Source organism: Phragmites australis, chromosome 1 (genome assembly GCF_958298935.1).
Source record: "Phragmites australis chromosome 1, lpPhrAust1.1, whole genome shotgun sequence".
Taxonomy (NCBI): Eukaryota; Viridiplantae; Streptophyta; class Magnoliopsida; order Poales; family Poaceae; genus Phragmites; species Phragmites australis.
Genome location: NC_084921.1, coordinates 4,500,811 through 4,513,318, shown reverse-complemented (window position 1 = coordinate 4,513,318; position 12,508 = coordinate 4,500,811). Strand labels below are relative to the sequence as shown.

At 41.4% G+C, this 12,508-nt stretch overlaps 1 protein-coding gene across 5 annotated transcripts; it reads left to right on the top strand.

Moving 5' to 3' along the window:
- Positions 1-238: 238 nt before the first annotated feature.
- LOC133926705 (uncharacterized) lies at positions 239-9,292 on the top strand. 5 transcript variants are annotated; one of them, XR_009911205.1, is made up of 9 exons: positions 239-365; positions 4,049-6,077; positions 6,879-7,120; positions 7,223-7,352; positions 7,554-7,836; positions 7,948-8,080; positions 8,165-8,251; positions 8,443-8,554; positions 8,936-9,062. XR_009911205.1 is itself a non-coding variant. In XM_062373014.1 (8 exons), the coding sequence occupies exons 2-8, from the start codon at positions 4,094-4,096 to the stop codon at positions 9,056-9,058; spliced, it is 2,955 nt and encodes a 984-aa protein (XP_062228998.1). In that variant the 5' UTR covers positions 239-365; positions 4,049-4,093; the 3' UTR covers positions 9,059-9,292. The 5 variants fall into 5 exon arrangements, 4 of the variants coding, with proteins under 4 accessions (XP_062228998.1, XP_062228758.1, XP_062228920.1 ...); XM_062373014.1 differs by lacking the exon at positions 8,443-8,554 and having other exon boundaries at positions 7,554-7,809; positions 8,936-9,292; XM_062372774.1 differs by lacking the exon at positions 8,443-8,554 and having other exon boundaries at positions 8,936-9,292.
- The last annotated feature ends 3,216 nt before the right edge of the window (positions 9,293-12,508 follow it).

Here is a 12,508-nt window from a genome sequence, read left to right as displayed (position 1 = left end):
AACTTTCTCCCTATAGAATATGATGCAAACGATATTATTTTTGAAATTGTTTTTCACAGAAGGTCTTAGAATTGTGTCTAGTTTTTTTTAAGATTTGTTTTGAATTTTTTTATTTTTTTATTTTTCGAATTTTTTAATTCAAATTTTAGTTACTGTTCGGTTTTTGAAATCGGACCGGACCGAGAAAATCGGTAACAGTGGGCTTCTTCGCTTCCTCCGTTGACTTCCCATCGTACGCGCGCGTAGCTTCAACTACCATCCGCGATGGTCAGCCATGGCAAAGGGGCGACGTCGTCTCGGACTTCGTGCGCGTACGACCGTCTGCGATCTGTAAGCCTAGCGGCGGCGGCGGCGGCGGACGACAGGTCGGTGCTTGTGCTTTCGCTCAATACCATAGCATCCATGTCTTGAATTGTCTGTGTCTTCTTCTTCATGTTTTTGTTTCTTGCGTGCGAATTTGGCTTTGGGGACCGATTTGTTTCTTCTTTTTTTCTTTCGCTCAATATCATATCATGTTCATCCTGTGAATAAGTTGATTAATCCGGGAATGAACTTATAGCATCGGATCAACGGAGGATCCAAGGGGATCGAAAAGTAGAGGTGGAGGAGGAAAAGAAGGGAGAGAACAAAGAAAAAGTGGGAGATCTGTTTTTTTTAAAAAAAAAATAAAAAAAGAAGAAGAGAGAGATGAGGTGAAGAAGAAAGTCATTTGTCTAGTTCGTCCCGTACAATTCTCATCGCTGCCTGCCCACCGTCGCCGCTCATCATCGGGTAGCTGTTTTAGACCAAAAGCAATTTCTCTCCATTAATCATTGGACTACAATCAAACTGCAAGCATTCTTGGCAGACGTGATGAGTTCCTAGTCGGCGAGGCAATTTGGCACAAAAGTTGAGCTACCAGATTGCAGCTAGACTAAATGTTTTCTTTGTGTTTATAAAACAAATCCGCGATTTGGAAACCCCCAATTTGATTGTAAGGAAAAAAGTGAAATCCCCAATTCCATTGTAAGAAAAAAAGAGAAATCGCCAATTCAATTGTAACAAAAAAAAGCAATTTGACTGGAAGAAAAAAAGAAATCCCTGATTTTCATTTGTAGTAGAAAAATACAAATCCTCAATTTGACTGTATAAAAAAAAGAGAAATCGCCAATTCAACGGTAAGGAATAAAGGAAATTCCCAGTTTGACTGGAAGACAAAAAGAAATCCCCGATTTTCATTTGTCATAGAAAAATAGAAATCCCCAATTTGACTTTAAAAAAGAGAAATCGCCAATTCAATTGTAAGGGGAAAAAAGATGGGAAATTCCCATTTTGACTGAAAAAAAAAGAAATCTCCGATTCGTTTGTAGCAGCAAAATAGAAATCCCCAATTCTACTGTAAGAAAAAAGAGAGAGAAATCGCCAATTCAATTGTAAGGAAAATAGGGAAATTCCCAATTTTACTGGAAGAAAATAAATAAATCCCCAATTTGTTTGTAATAGAAAATAGAAATCCCCAATTCGACTGTAAGAAGAAAAAAGAGAAATCGCCAGTTCAATTGCAAGGAAAAAGAGGGAAATTCCAATTTAACTGGAACAAAAAAAGAATCCCCTATTTGTTTGTAGCAGACAAATAGATACCCCCAATTCAACTGTAAGGGAAAAAAGAGAAATCACCAATTCAACTGTAACGAAAAAGGGAAATTCCCAATTTGACTGGAATAAAAAAAAATCCCAGATTCGTTTGTAACAGAAAAATAGAAATCCCTGATTTGACTGTAAAAAAAAAGAGAAATCGTGAATTCAATTGTAAGGGAAAAAAGAGGGAAATTCCCAATTTTACTAGAAGAAAAAAAATAAATTCCGGATTCATTTGTAACATAAAATAGAAATCCCCAATTTGACTATAAGAAAAAAAGAGAAAATACAAATTCAATTGTAGGGGAAAAAGGGGGAATTCCCAATTTAACTGGAAGAAAAAAAAGAAATCCCCGATTCGTTTATAATAGAAAAACCGAAACCCCCAATTCGACTGAAAGAAAAAAAAATCGCCAATTCAATTGTAAGGAAAAAAGGGAAATTCCCAATTTGACTGGAGGAAAAAAAAAAGAAATCTTCTATTCGTTTGTAACATAAAAATAGAAATCCCTAATTCGAATTTAATAAAAAAGAGAAATAGCCGATTCAGTTGTAAGGAAAAAAAAGAAGGAGAAATCCCAATTTGACTGGAAGAAAAAAAAGAAATCCCTGATTCGTTTGTAACAGAAAATAGAAATCCTCAATTCCACTCTAAGAGAGTAATAAAAGGAAAAGAAATCCCTGATCCGATTGTTAGAAAAAAAAACACAAATTGACTGTAAGAAAAAAAAAAGGAGAAATCCCCGATTCGATTGTAAGAAGAAAAAAAAATCCCCATTGTAAAAAAGAAATGGAAATCCCCGATTCTAGAACCCCCAATTCGATGACTCGCTCCGTCGCTGCATTCTCATCGATCCACCGTCTCTCCGCGCTCCGCTGCTCTGAATCCACTCGACGGGAGCTGCAGAATGCGACACCTAGACGGTGAGCGGGGCGCCACGATGGCTGCACTCCTGGCCGATTGGCGAAGGCGGCTGCGCGTGGGATGCTGCCGGCGGCGTGCCGGAGCGGTGGCGGCCGGCTGATTCGCCAAGAGCTGCTCCGGGCGCCGTTCGCTTCACATATGGTTGCAACTTGATTCCTCTTAAACTTCCTAATTTTCCTCACTTGGGACTTCACTTGAAGCTTCTTCCATTTCCATGAACCCGTTCCAGAAATAAGCTCGCCGTGATTTTTTAGAAGTTGTTGAAACTTGCCTGAATCTCTTAAAACTTGCTCAAATATATGAAAATTTGTTGAAACTTGCTGCAACCTGCTAGCAGAGTAGAAGTCTCAAAACCTTGCATTAATCTTTGTTGAAACTCACCTTTTGAGACTCAAAGTTTCAGCCTTGAAACTTAAAACTCACCTTCCATACTAATAGTTTCTGTTTCAGTTAGTTTCGATTGTAAAACCAGCTATTAGCTCCCATATTAAGATGATGTCAGAGCAGCTCGAGCAGCTACGCCATGCAGCTCGCCATCGTCAAATTGAAAACGGCCTCCAACAGCAATGCCATGCAGCTTGGCATCCCTGTAGACTGGCCATCTCGCCTCGCTCGCTCGGTAAAAATAGCATCCCCTCCCTACTCGCCATGGCTATTGCTTCTCCTGTGCACGTCGGGGGAGAAGAGAAGGCAGCAAGTTGACTAAAATGTTTCAAAAATTCACCTTTCTCCCCTCTTTTATAGATTCAAAAAGTGAACTAAAATCACACTGATTTTTGTGCTCATAGAATAAATAACAGAGAACCCATGTTAACTGGTTCCAACTAAAAATCTCTTACAAATTTTAAATGAAATTCCCCAAATTTGACTACTTTTGTACTTCGCTTGAATTTTTAGCGCATAAATTTAATTCGCAAAAATCAGGAAAAATTCTTGAATAATCATCTAAACTAATTTACTAATTTCTAAAATTATTGAAAACCCTAAGTTACATGGAGAAACTAGCCGTTAGGAATAAAATATAGATAAATGAGATGAAAAGTGTGATTTGGCTAGTCTGCTAGAGTGTTCAGAAATATGAAGAAATAATCTTTTAGAGTGGATAACCAAATGAAGATATGGAGGGTGGAATTTGACTAGTCTACTGAAGATGCTCTCACATCCTCCAACATAACGATTTTTGAGAGAACAAGCTGTATACTACTAGAATTTGGACACTTGTGAGTTGTGACTCAGATAATGTATTCTTAAAATGCTCCACTATGTTTGAGAGAACAAGCTGTATACTACTAGAATTTGGACACTAGTGAGTTGTGACTCAGATAATGTATTCTTAAAATGCTCCACTATGTTACACTCCGAGTTAACATTCTGGCTTAGGATTTATCGATGTTCCTCCTAAAAAAAAGATGTATCGATGTGCTTGTGCTCAGTTAGGTATTACAAGTCCCTCTCAGAAGAATACTGCAAATATGAACAGTAACATTGCTTGACCTTGTTATGCAGGCAAGCAACCACTTGTAGCATTCCCATCATTGTGCTGGCTTGGGCATGGATTGCCAAGGGAGCAATCTTAGAGATTTCCTTCAAACTAATGGACATATCATGCTTCAAAGAGTGGACAACAACTATGGCTTGAGATATTTCACTGAAAATGAGATACAACACATCACCAATGGATATAGCACTATGCTGGGAAAAGGGGCATTTGGTCAGGTCTACAAAGGAACGCTGGACGATCATTCCTCAGTTGCCGTAAAGAGATACATACATGGGACCCGGAAAGAGGACTTTGCCAAGGAGGTGATAGTGCACTCTCAAATAAACCACAAGAATGTTGTTAGACTACTGGGCTGCTGCACGGAGGAAAATGCTCTAATGATTGTCATGGAGTTCATCTCTAACGGAAACCTCTACAGCATCCTTCATTGCAGCAGCGCTATTGGTCATGTTCCCTTCCCTTTGGACAAACGTTTAGACATTGCCATCGAGGTTGCTGAAGTCCTATGGTGCATGCATTCGATGTATAGTCCCGTTCTTCATGGTGACATCAAACCTGAAAATATACTGTTAGACGAAAATCTTACACCAAAGATATCAGATTTTGGAATAGCAAGATTACTTTGTGCTAATGGGGCCCAGCATACCATAAATATCATTGGTTCCATAGGTTACCTTGATCCCGCATACTGTGAGAGTGGAATTCTAACCCCAAAGAGCGATGTTTACAGTTTCGGAGTGGTTTTGCTGGAAATTATCACCAGAAAGAAAGCAGTGGATGGGACCATTATCCTCACTCAATGTTTCAATGGGGCGCTTGAAAAAGGGGAGGATGTGCTGCATATGTTCGATGCGGAAATCAACGATGCAAAAAACATGAAGTTTCTCAGAGACATTGGAAAGTTAGCAGCTGAATGCTTGAGGAGGGACGCCAAAATGCGCCCTGAAATGATTGAAGTTGCAATCAGTTTACGGATGATTAGGAATGCTCTGCAGGGCGAACAAGGAAATCCAAGTCCAATCAACTCAATTTCCTCAAAGAAAGTAGGGTCAGCTGCACACCAGTTTGGCAATCTAAATATATTCGAAGAAGATGAAATGAAGAAGATGACTAGAAACTACAGCATGGCCTTCAGGGTAGAGTTGCGTGAACATCTATACAATGGAGTCCTTGGCAACGGTCATCCAGTTATAGTAGAACAACTTAGAACACGCTCCGAAACTGACAGAGAGATGTTTCTGAAGACTATGAGCATATTGAGTCGAAAGAATCACAGAAACGTTGTGAATGTTGTTGGCTTCCACTTAGGGAAATCTGTTTCAGAGTGTGTATACGAATCTTGCAGTGAGTTATCCCAGTCTAACAATGGTTCTCTATCATTCTCTAACAGAAACCTTTATGAGACTATCTGTTCCACGGAAAAACTTCCTCTTCATCTTCGTCTGTTGATAGCAGTGCAGTGCGCAGAGGGCCTGGTTCATATCCATTCATATGCAGCTGAAAATCCTGATTTGTGTGGCGCCAGCCTCTTGGGAAATTTCAGGTCTGCCAATATATTTCTGGACAGGAACTTTGTGCCAAAAGTCTTCAATGCGAACTTGTCAACATTTCTTGGCCTTTCAGTTATGCAGCGAACTAACATCTTTGCTTTTCATATTCATGACCACGGATCAGAAAGGTATTATTTAGACCCAAGCAATGTTTCTGGTCAGCTGTTCAACCCGAAATCTGATGTTTATAGCTTTGGAGTAGTTCTTTTGGAACTCATCACTTGGAAGACAGTGAGATACATGTCTGCTGGGACAGCTCATATCCTTACCACAGACTTCCTTGATACTTATAGATCAAACCGTAATGCAATAGACATCTTTGGCAAGGTTTATGATGAACAAGGCAGGTGCTTTCTTCACGAGGCCATTGCCATTGCAATTGAATGCTTACAACTTGATCTCCAAAAGCGGCCAGAAATAAGCGATGTACTTTCCCGTCTCCGGATCATCGCTTCAGCTCAAAGTATCAGAAGCAAACTCACTGGTAAACAAAACAAAACCTCTCAATACAAGCAGCATTTTTTTCTGAAACGGATGGCAGGAGCTCTGCCCATTCATTTCAGAGAGAAAAGCAGAGTTACACCCCTCCCAAAAGGACACCACACCCTGAGATGAAGAGCACCACCAGAACACCTAACAACACCACGTCACAAAAGCACCTAGCTACAGAAAGATGAGACTCACCCTGACACCTAGAGACTCCATCAACAACAAGCAAAAGAAGCAGCATTTTAACAGCTTCGTTCAATATCATGCTTGACCATCTAACTGCATGGTCTCCTCTTTATCCCTCCCTCAACACACAAACAGCACAAACTGCAGTACTTAACATTTAGGTACCTTTAAACACAATAAATTTGCAACCATAAATCCTCAACACATATGCCCTCCTTCACTGAATATTGGTCGCCATGAAATTCTGTGCTGTCAAACTTTTAGGACTTTCACCATTATTATTTCTTACAAAATACTTTCATAGTACATAATTTTTTATTGTTTTTATTATGTTTAATGCATTCCATTGTAGACTATGAAAGTAAAAGCTAACTCACATTTAGTAACAAAGGAAGTAAATGAAGTTCTGTTTTTCAATTTCTCAGGATACTGTGTAAATCTATATCACGATGGATGAATTTAAATTGTACACCTCGTTTGTCAAAATATGATGTTTGTTGAGCTAATTATACCAATGAAACAAATCGAAAAAAACCAATGAAACAAGAGTTTTGTGAGCAGAATCACCTTAGCTTATTGTAATTTTGTTCATTCCATTTTTCCAATGCAGTTGGTCGCAACAATGAACCTAGCCACGTCACAGCCCCTACCCCTGTCAACGACACTGCCAAAACTCTTCCAACTGCTCTATCAAACATTTCCCTGGAAGAACTGAATAAAATAACCAGGAACTTCAGTAGTGATATTCTAATAGGACAGGGGTCATACGCTAGAGTTTTCATTGGAGTGCTTCGAGATGGACGGGAATGTGCAGTAAAGAATCTCTATCCTACTGAAAAAATTCAAGTACAGGTCATGCCTGCGTGCCTTGCTTTTTCACTTTTTCAGCCAATGTTCTTCATTTATTATTACGTGCAGCAAGGGATTACCTTCTAAATTTCACTTGTGTTGCAGGTTCCGACTATTTTAGGAATGTGCAAGCATGACAATGTTGTGCAACTTCTTGGATATTATGTCAAAGGGGACACTCGTATTCTTGCTTATGAGTACGCATCAAGGGGCTCCTTGCATGATATTCTTCATGGTAAGGAGTACTACAAGCTTTTACTTTCATAAGCTCCTAGATTGATCACTTGATGCATTCTGTTCAGACAATACATCAGTAGCTTGACACATGCTAAAATGTTAGGTCATTTGTGTTGATCCCATTGCTCATCTGTTGAATAATCTATAAACTATCAGACTTGGGAAACACCGCTCATATTCTTCAAGTTCATGATCATAGGTAAAAGGGTTGTTAAGGGAGCCCAACCAGGACCACCTCTGTCATGGTTGCAGCGCGTGAAGATTGCCATAAGTGCTGCAAAAGGGCTTGAGTTCCTCCATGAGAAGGCTAAACCTCCCGTCATCCACACCAACATAAAGTCCAGCAACATATTTCTCTTCGACGATGATGTCGCAAAAATAGGTGATCTCGGTGTCTCCAAAGAGCTGACCCCTAACAGGGATGATTTCTACGGTTATGACCGGATTCGTCCTCAGTATGGTTTTGGCTATGAAGCACCTGAGTATGCAACAAAATGTTTCCATGCTTTCAGATTATTACAGCAGGGCCCATGCTTTGACAACTATATGAATGCTCCTACTTATATGCTCTTTCCTTCTTTGGTTTTTGTTAGGTGCGTGATGGGAGGAGAGTATAGAAAAAAGAGTGATATCTACAGCTTCGGGGTTGTACTGTTGGAGCTTTTAACTGGCCGCACAGTAGGTGACCCTCCACCGCCGCATAGGCAGCAGAACCTTGTGACATGGGTACACATGATGCGTGCATTTACTGGTGAATGGTCTAATTTCTTTATAGGATGCATCAGCTAACCTGTTCATATTGAGATGCAGGCTATCCCAAGGCTTAGTGAAGACAAGGTGAAACAGTGTATAGATCCAAGGCTTGGAGGAGAATACCCCCCCAAGGCTGTTGCCAAGGTAATTACATTCTTAAGCCTGAATGTTGCTTTGTTCTGGTGAGCATGTTACTTGATTTGTACCTAGCATTAAGAAAAATAATCTTTAGGGTCACAGATAGCTTCTTTTGAAAAAAAAAACATTTTTTTTTGTTGTGGGGGGGGGGGGGGGGGGCAGAGGGGAGGGTGTTAACCGTGGCGGCAATCGATCAGGTACATTGAGCTATGGCATCGCATCCAGGCAGTTCAACTCCAGCCGGGCGTGGGCGTGGAAGGCAGGGTGAATTGGTGATGGACAAACTCTCTAATCAATCGCGTTGTAAAGGTAAAACAAGTGTAGCTTTCTTCCAAAGATAAAGCTGAAGCCACACTACGGAGGGGCTAGTGAATCTTGACACACAAATCTTATACTTATAGAACAAAGGGAATTTATGTTTGAGTTTTACACCCATTTCTTTAGGAAAAAAGGGTTGACCTATGCACTGAAAGTTTGAGTACAAGGTACAACTTATGAAGCAGGTACACCAGAAACTAATAAAGCACCATAAGCAAGTCATATTCGCAGGATTTTTGTACTCTTCAGAATCATCTACTTTCCTTGCCTTTTCGTTCCAAAAGAAAACTATGCATCTTTGTTCTGAAAGTAGTACTATAAACAGATGAACTTCTTTTCCGGGTGTAATTCTTGATTTGGTTTGGCAAATAGATGGCTGCTGTGGCTGCACTGTGCTTGCAGTACGAGGCGGATTTCCGGCCCGAAATGAGCATCGTCGTCAAGGCTCTGTGCCCGTTACTGTACAGGAAGGAGTACTCGTCCCAGCATTCGTGAAGCAGCTGGAGTGTGAGGCTAGCGGTTACACGACATTGCGAGCTCAAGATCACACGATAGGGCATGTGGGTGACTTGGTGTCGAGCAGAAGATTATCATTGCCGCATTCCCCTAGACAGTTTGTCCATGTAAATTTTAGGCTTGTTACAATGGATCAGCATGGTTCGTCTTGTTTGGTTACTTATGAAACACACAATGCTACATGTTTTTATATAAAAAAATATATTATTCCGACATCTACATAAGGCATGCAATAAAAGGCTGGTGATATAAAGAAAGAAGTAAAGGCAACACAGACATGGTAGTTTTTCGTTTTGTACCTCAGTCTTAGCGAGAAAAAAAATAGGTACCTTCACTGATTAGTTTTCCACCAGAATTACCTTCATTGTTCGGCTGCAGCCCAAATTAAAGTATTTGTTCACGTGTACCAACATTAGCTCACTTGGTGTTGCTTTACAAGGATCGAACGGCTGTTCAGGGGCGGACCCAGACAGAAATTCTAGGGGTGCTCATCCATCTGAGCATTTTTATACCTCCTAGGCGGTTGCGCTGCTGTGCGCCGCTCGACCGAATGCCAGCTCTGTTCCTCATCTGTTCTTCCAACTCTGTTCCTACGCAGGCCAGTTGGCTCAATTGGCCCAGGCAAACTCTTCCCCAACCAACACAGCTTCTTCTTTCTCGTTGTTCTTCCCTTCGTCCTCTCCTCATCTGTGACCATGTTGAAAAGTTGAGACCCCTCGCCCCTGTAGACATCACGGGAAATTACCGTCTGAGATCATCATTTTTCCGTAGTGCTTTCAAATTGCTATGCCCTTGACTCGTGCCAGTAAGGTCGTCTTTAGTAAATACTTAAAAATTTATCTCCTAAAATACTATTTCCTACCTTCTATTACTCTCATTTTTCTTTCGAGCCCACGGTCGATCTCTATCAACAATTATACGGACAGCCCCTTCCTTCCGCAAATTTGCAGCCACCTCCGGTCGGCCGCTTCCTTGCACGTGAACCGTAGCGGTGGAAGACTACTTTGCTAGAGACATTTGCGGCCGAACCGCGATGCGGCCGGTGGAAGCCTCCTCCGCTGGAGATGACCTAATTCGGGAGAAAATGCGTCTGATCGTAGAGGGGTCGAAAGTGCTCGCGCTTCTGACAAACGGCCGGCTGAAGAAGAGTTGGCGACGTTGGGTGCCTATCGCCAGGCGCAGGGGTTATGTTTCAAACGTGGAGAGAAATAGAGCCAGCAGCATCGACGTGCGTCCACTGTACAGCTCCATATCGTCGAGGAGCTGTGGGAGTTGTTACAAGATCCAGAAGGAACTGGTCTGATCAATCCAGGTGAAGAATCAGATGGGGACAGCCTCATGCCAATCTCTAAGGTGGCTGTCAGTGGAGCCAATGGGACAAGAACAGTGAGATTAGTAGGCATGATCGATAACCAGGAGATTTTGGTATTGGTTGATTCAGGAAGTTTCCATAGTTTCATCAATGCAGCTATTGCAACTAAGATTGGTCAGAAGCAAGTGGTTATCCCCGAGATGAAGGTGAAGATTGCGGATGGAGGTTATATGCAATGCACCAGGATGATTCCTCAGTGTGCTTGGTGGACACAAGGCTATATATTCAGAACTGACTTAAGAATTTTGTCACTAGGTTGCTATGATGTGATAATTGGTATGGATTGGCTAGAAGCAAGCAGTCCAATGGTAAATCAGTGGGACAAGAAGAGTATGACTTTTCATTATCAAGGCAGATTGATATATCTGCAAGGGATTGTTCCCAAAATTGATAAGTGTCCATCTCTCTCAGTTCATTTGAATCAGCTTCTGAAACACAGTGCAGTGGAAGCTTTGGTCTGTCTGTCTGAACATTCTCTGACAGCAGAACCTCCTGCCATCCCTAACACAGTGCAACCATTGGTGGCTCGATTTGCAGATATTTTTGAAGAACTAACATCTTTACCTCCCCACCGGCGTTGGGATCATCATATTGTTGGAAATAATAGTACTTTTAAATTTAATTTAATTCCTAATATAGCATGAACAAGAACATATGTAAAAAATCAATATCGACTATGTTCCGACTAGCCGCGATTGAATTCGACTAGCCTCGAGTAGCATTCGACAAGTCCTAACCAGACTCGACTAGAGCATGTCCTCAACAAGATATTCGACTAGGTACTCGACCAACAGATGTACTTGACTAGGTATTCGAGTAGGATTTACGTACGTACCCGATGACGATGTGAGATACAGACGTCCACATGATGTCTATGCACGATGCAGTAGACAATGACGAAGATGAAATAGTTGATGCAGAGGCCACCGTGATGTCGATCCAGTAGGTGATGCCAAAGATGAAGTAGAATAGATCGCGATGATGTAGAAAAACCAAATCGTGAGCAGTCGCGACGAGCGTTTCCCAAAAACCTTATTCGTCCTCTTCAGGTGCAGGATCCCAATGGTGACGGGTTTCAGATATCTGCTCTTCCATTTGTCGGTGCACGCCGTTGCAGCGGGATGGAGTAGACTACATGCAACAGCGCAACATAGAGAAATTAGCAAAACCCTAATTGCGTGTATGCAACTCCCGTCTATACTTTGTGTGGCGACTGATAGATATATATAGAGAAAGAGTCGCGCGGTCAAGACGCACCACAATCGGAGTCGGTTATGCCGCCACGATCGAAGTCTTGACTGACACTATTTCCATATATTTATCCGTTTGCCCACGCAGCAAAAAGGAATAAAACCGCAAAAGAAAGCCGGACCTGCACAAGCAATTGGACCCAATTTTAGCGGACCATTCACGCAGGTATCGTGCACCTGTGCCCTCGGCCCCTGCCCCAGCTCGGACCGATGAGGCGAGCGAGCGCATGTGTGTTCTTCTAGTCCTTTCATCCACACATGCTAAGTGGGTAGAGGAGAAAAAACCCTTTTAAATTGGTCTTCATCCACATCCACTAGTAAGGTAGGATTAAAGAAATATACCTCCCTCACATGGTTAGACCTTTGAAATTTATTTGGTATTATACAAATATAATAGGTTAAGCTCATATATTCTAACAATCCCCCACCAGATCTCAAAGTCCTACGAAGATTTGCCTTTTTCTCAATACTATTTGATATACCAGTGTTTCAGTGTTAAGTTGAACATCCACCTAGAACATCATGCTACACTCATTCACAACTTGAACAATAGACTAAGCCTTGAATTGTAAGTCTTGTGCAAACAAGTTTCACTTAAAATCATAACTGATATTTGACTGCTAGTAGGCTACCCCACTGGTGGAGCATATAAGTCGTACTTTGTGGTCTCTTCATGAGTTTATTATAGATCACCTAAGTCTCATAGATTGCGACCAATAACCAAGCTCATATAGGTGTGTTCTTTCAAGAATGCCCTGTAGATTAGCATCTTTGCTAATTAAAACCAACATAACACATTAAGGCAAT

Coding starts and splice junctions, on each gene's coding strand:
- LOC133926705 (XM_062372774.1), top strand. CDS start 4,094: ATGGATTGCCAAGGGAGCAATCTTAGAGATTTCCTTCAAACTAATGGA. Junction 7,353..7,553: donor CTTGCATGATATTCTTCATG/GTAAGGAGTACT, acceptor TCATGATCATAG/GTAAAAGGGTTGTTAAGGGA. Junction 8,081..8,164: donor AGCAGAACCTTGTGACATGG/GTACACATGATG, acceptor ATTGAGATGCAG/GCTATCCCAAGGCTTAGTGA.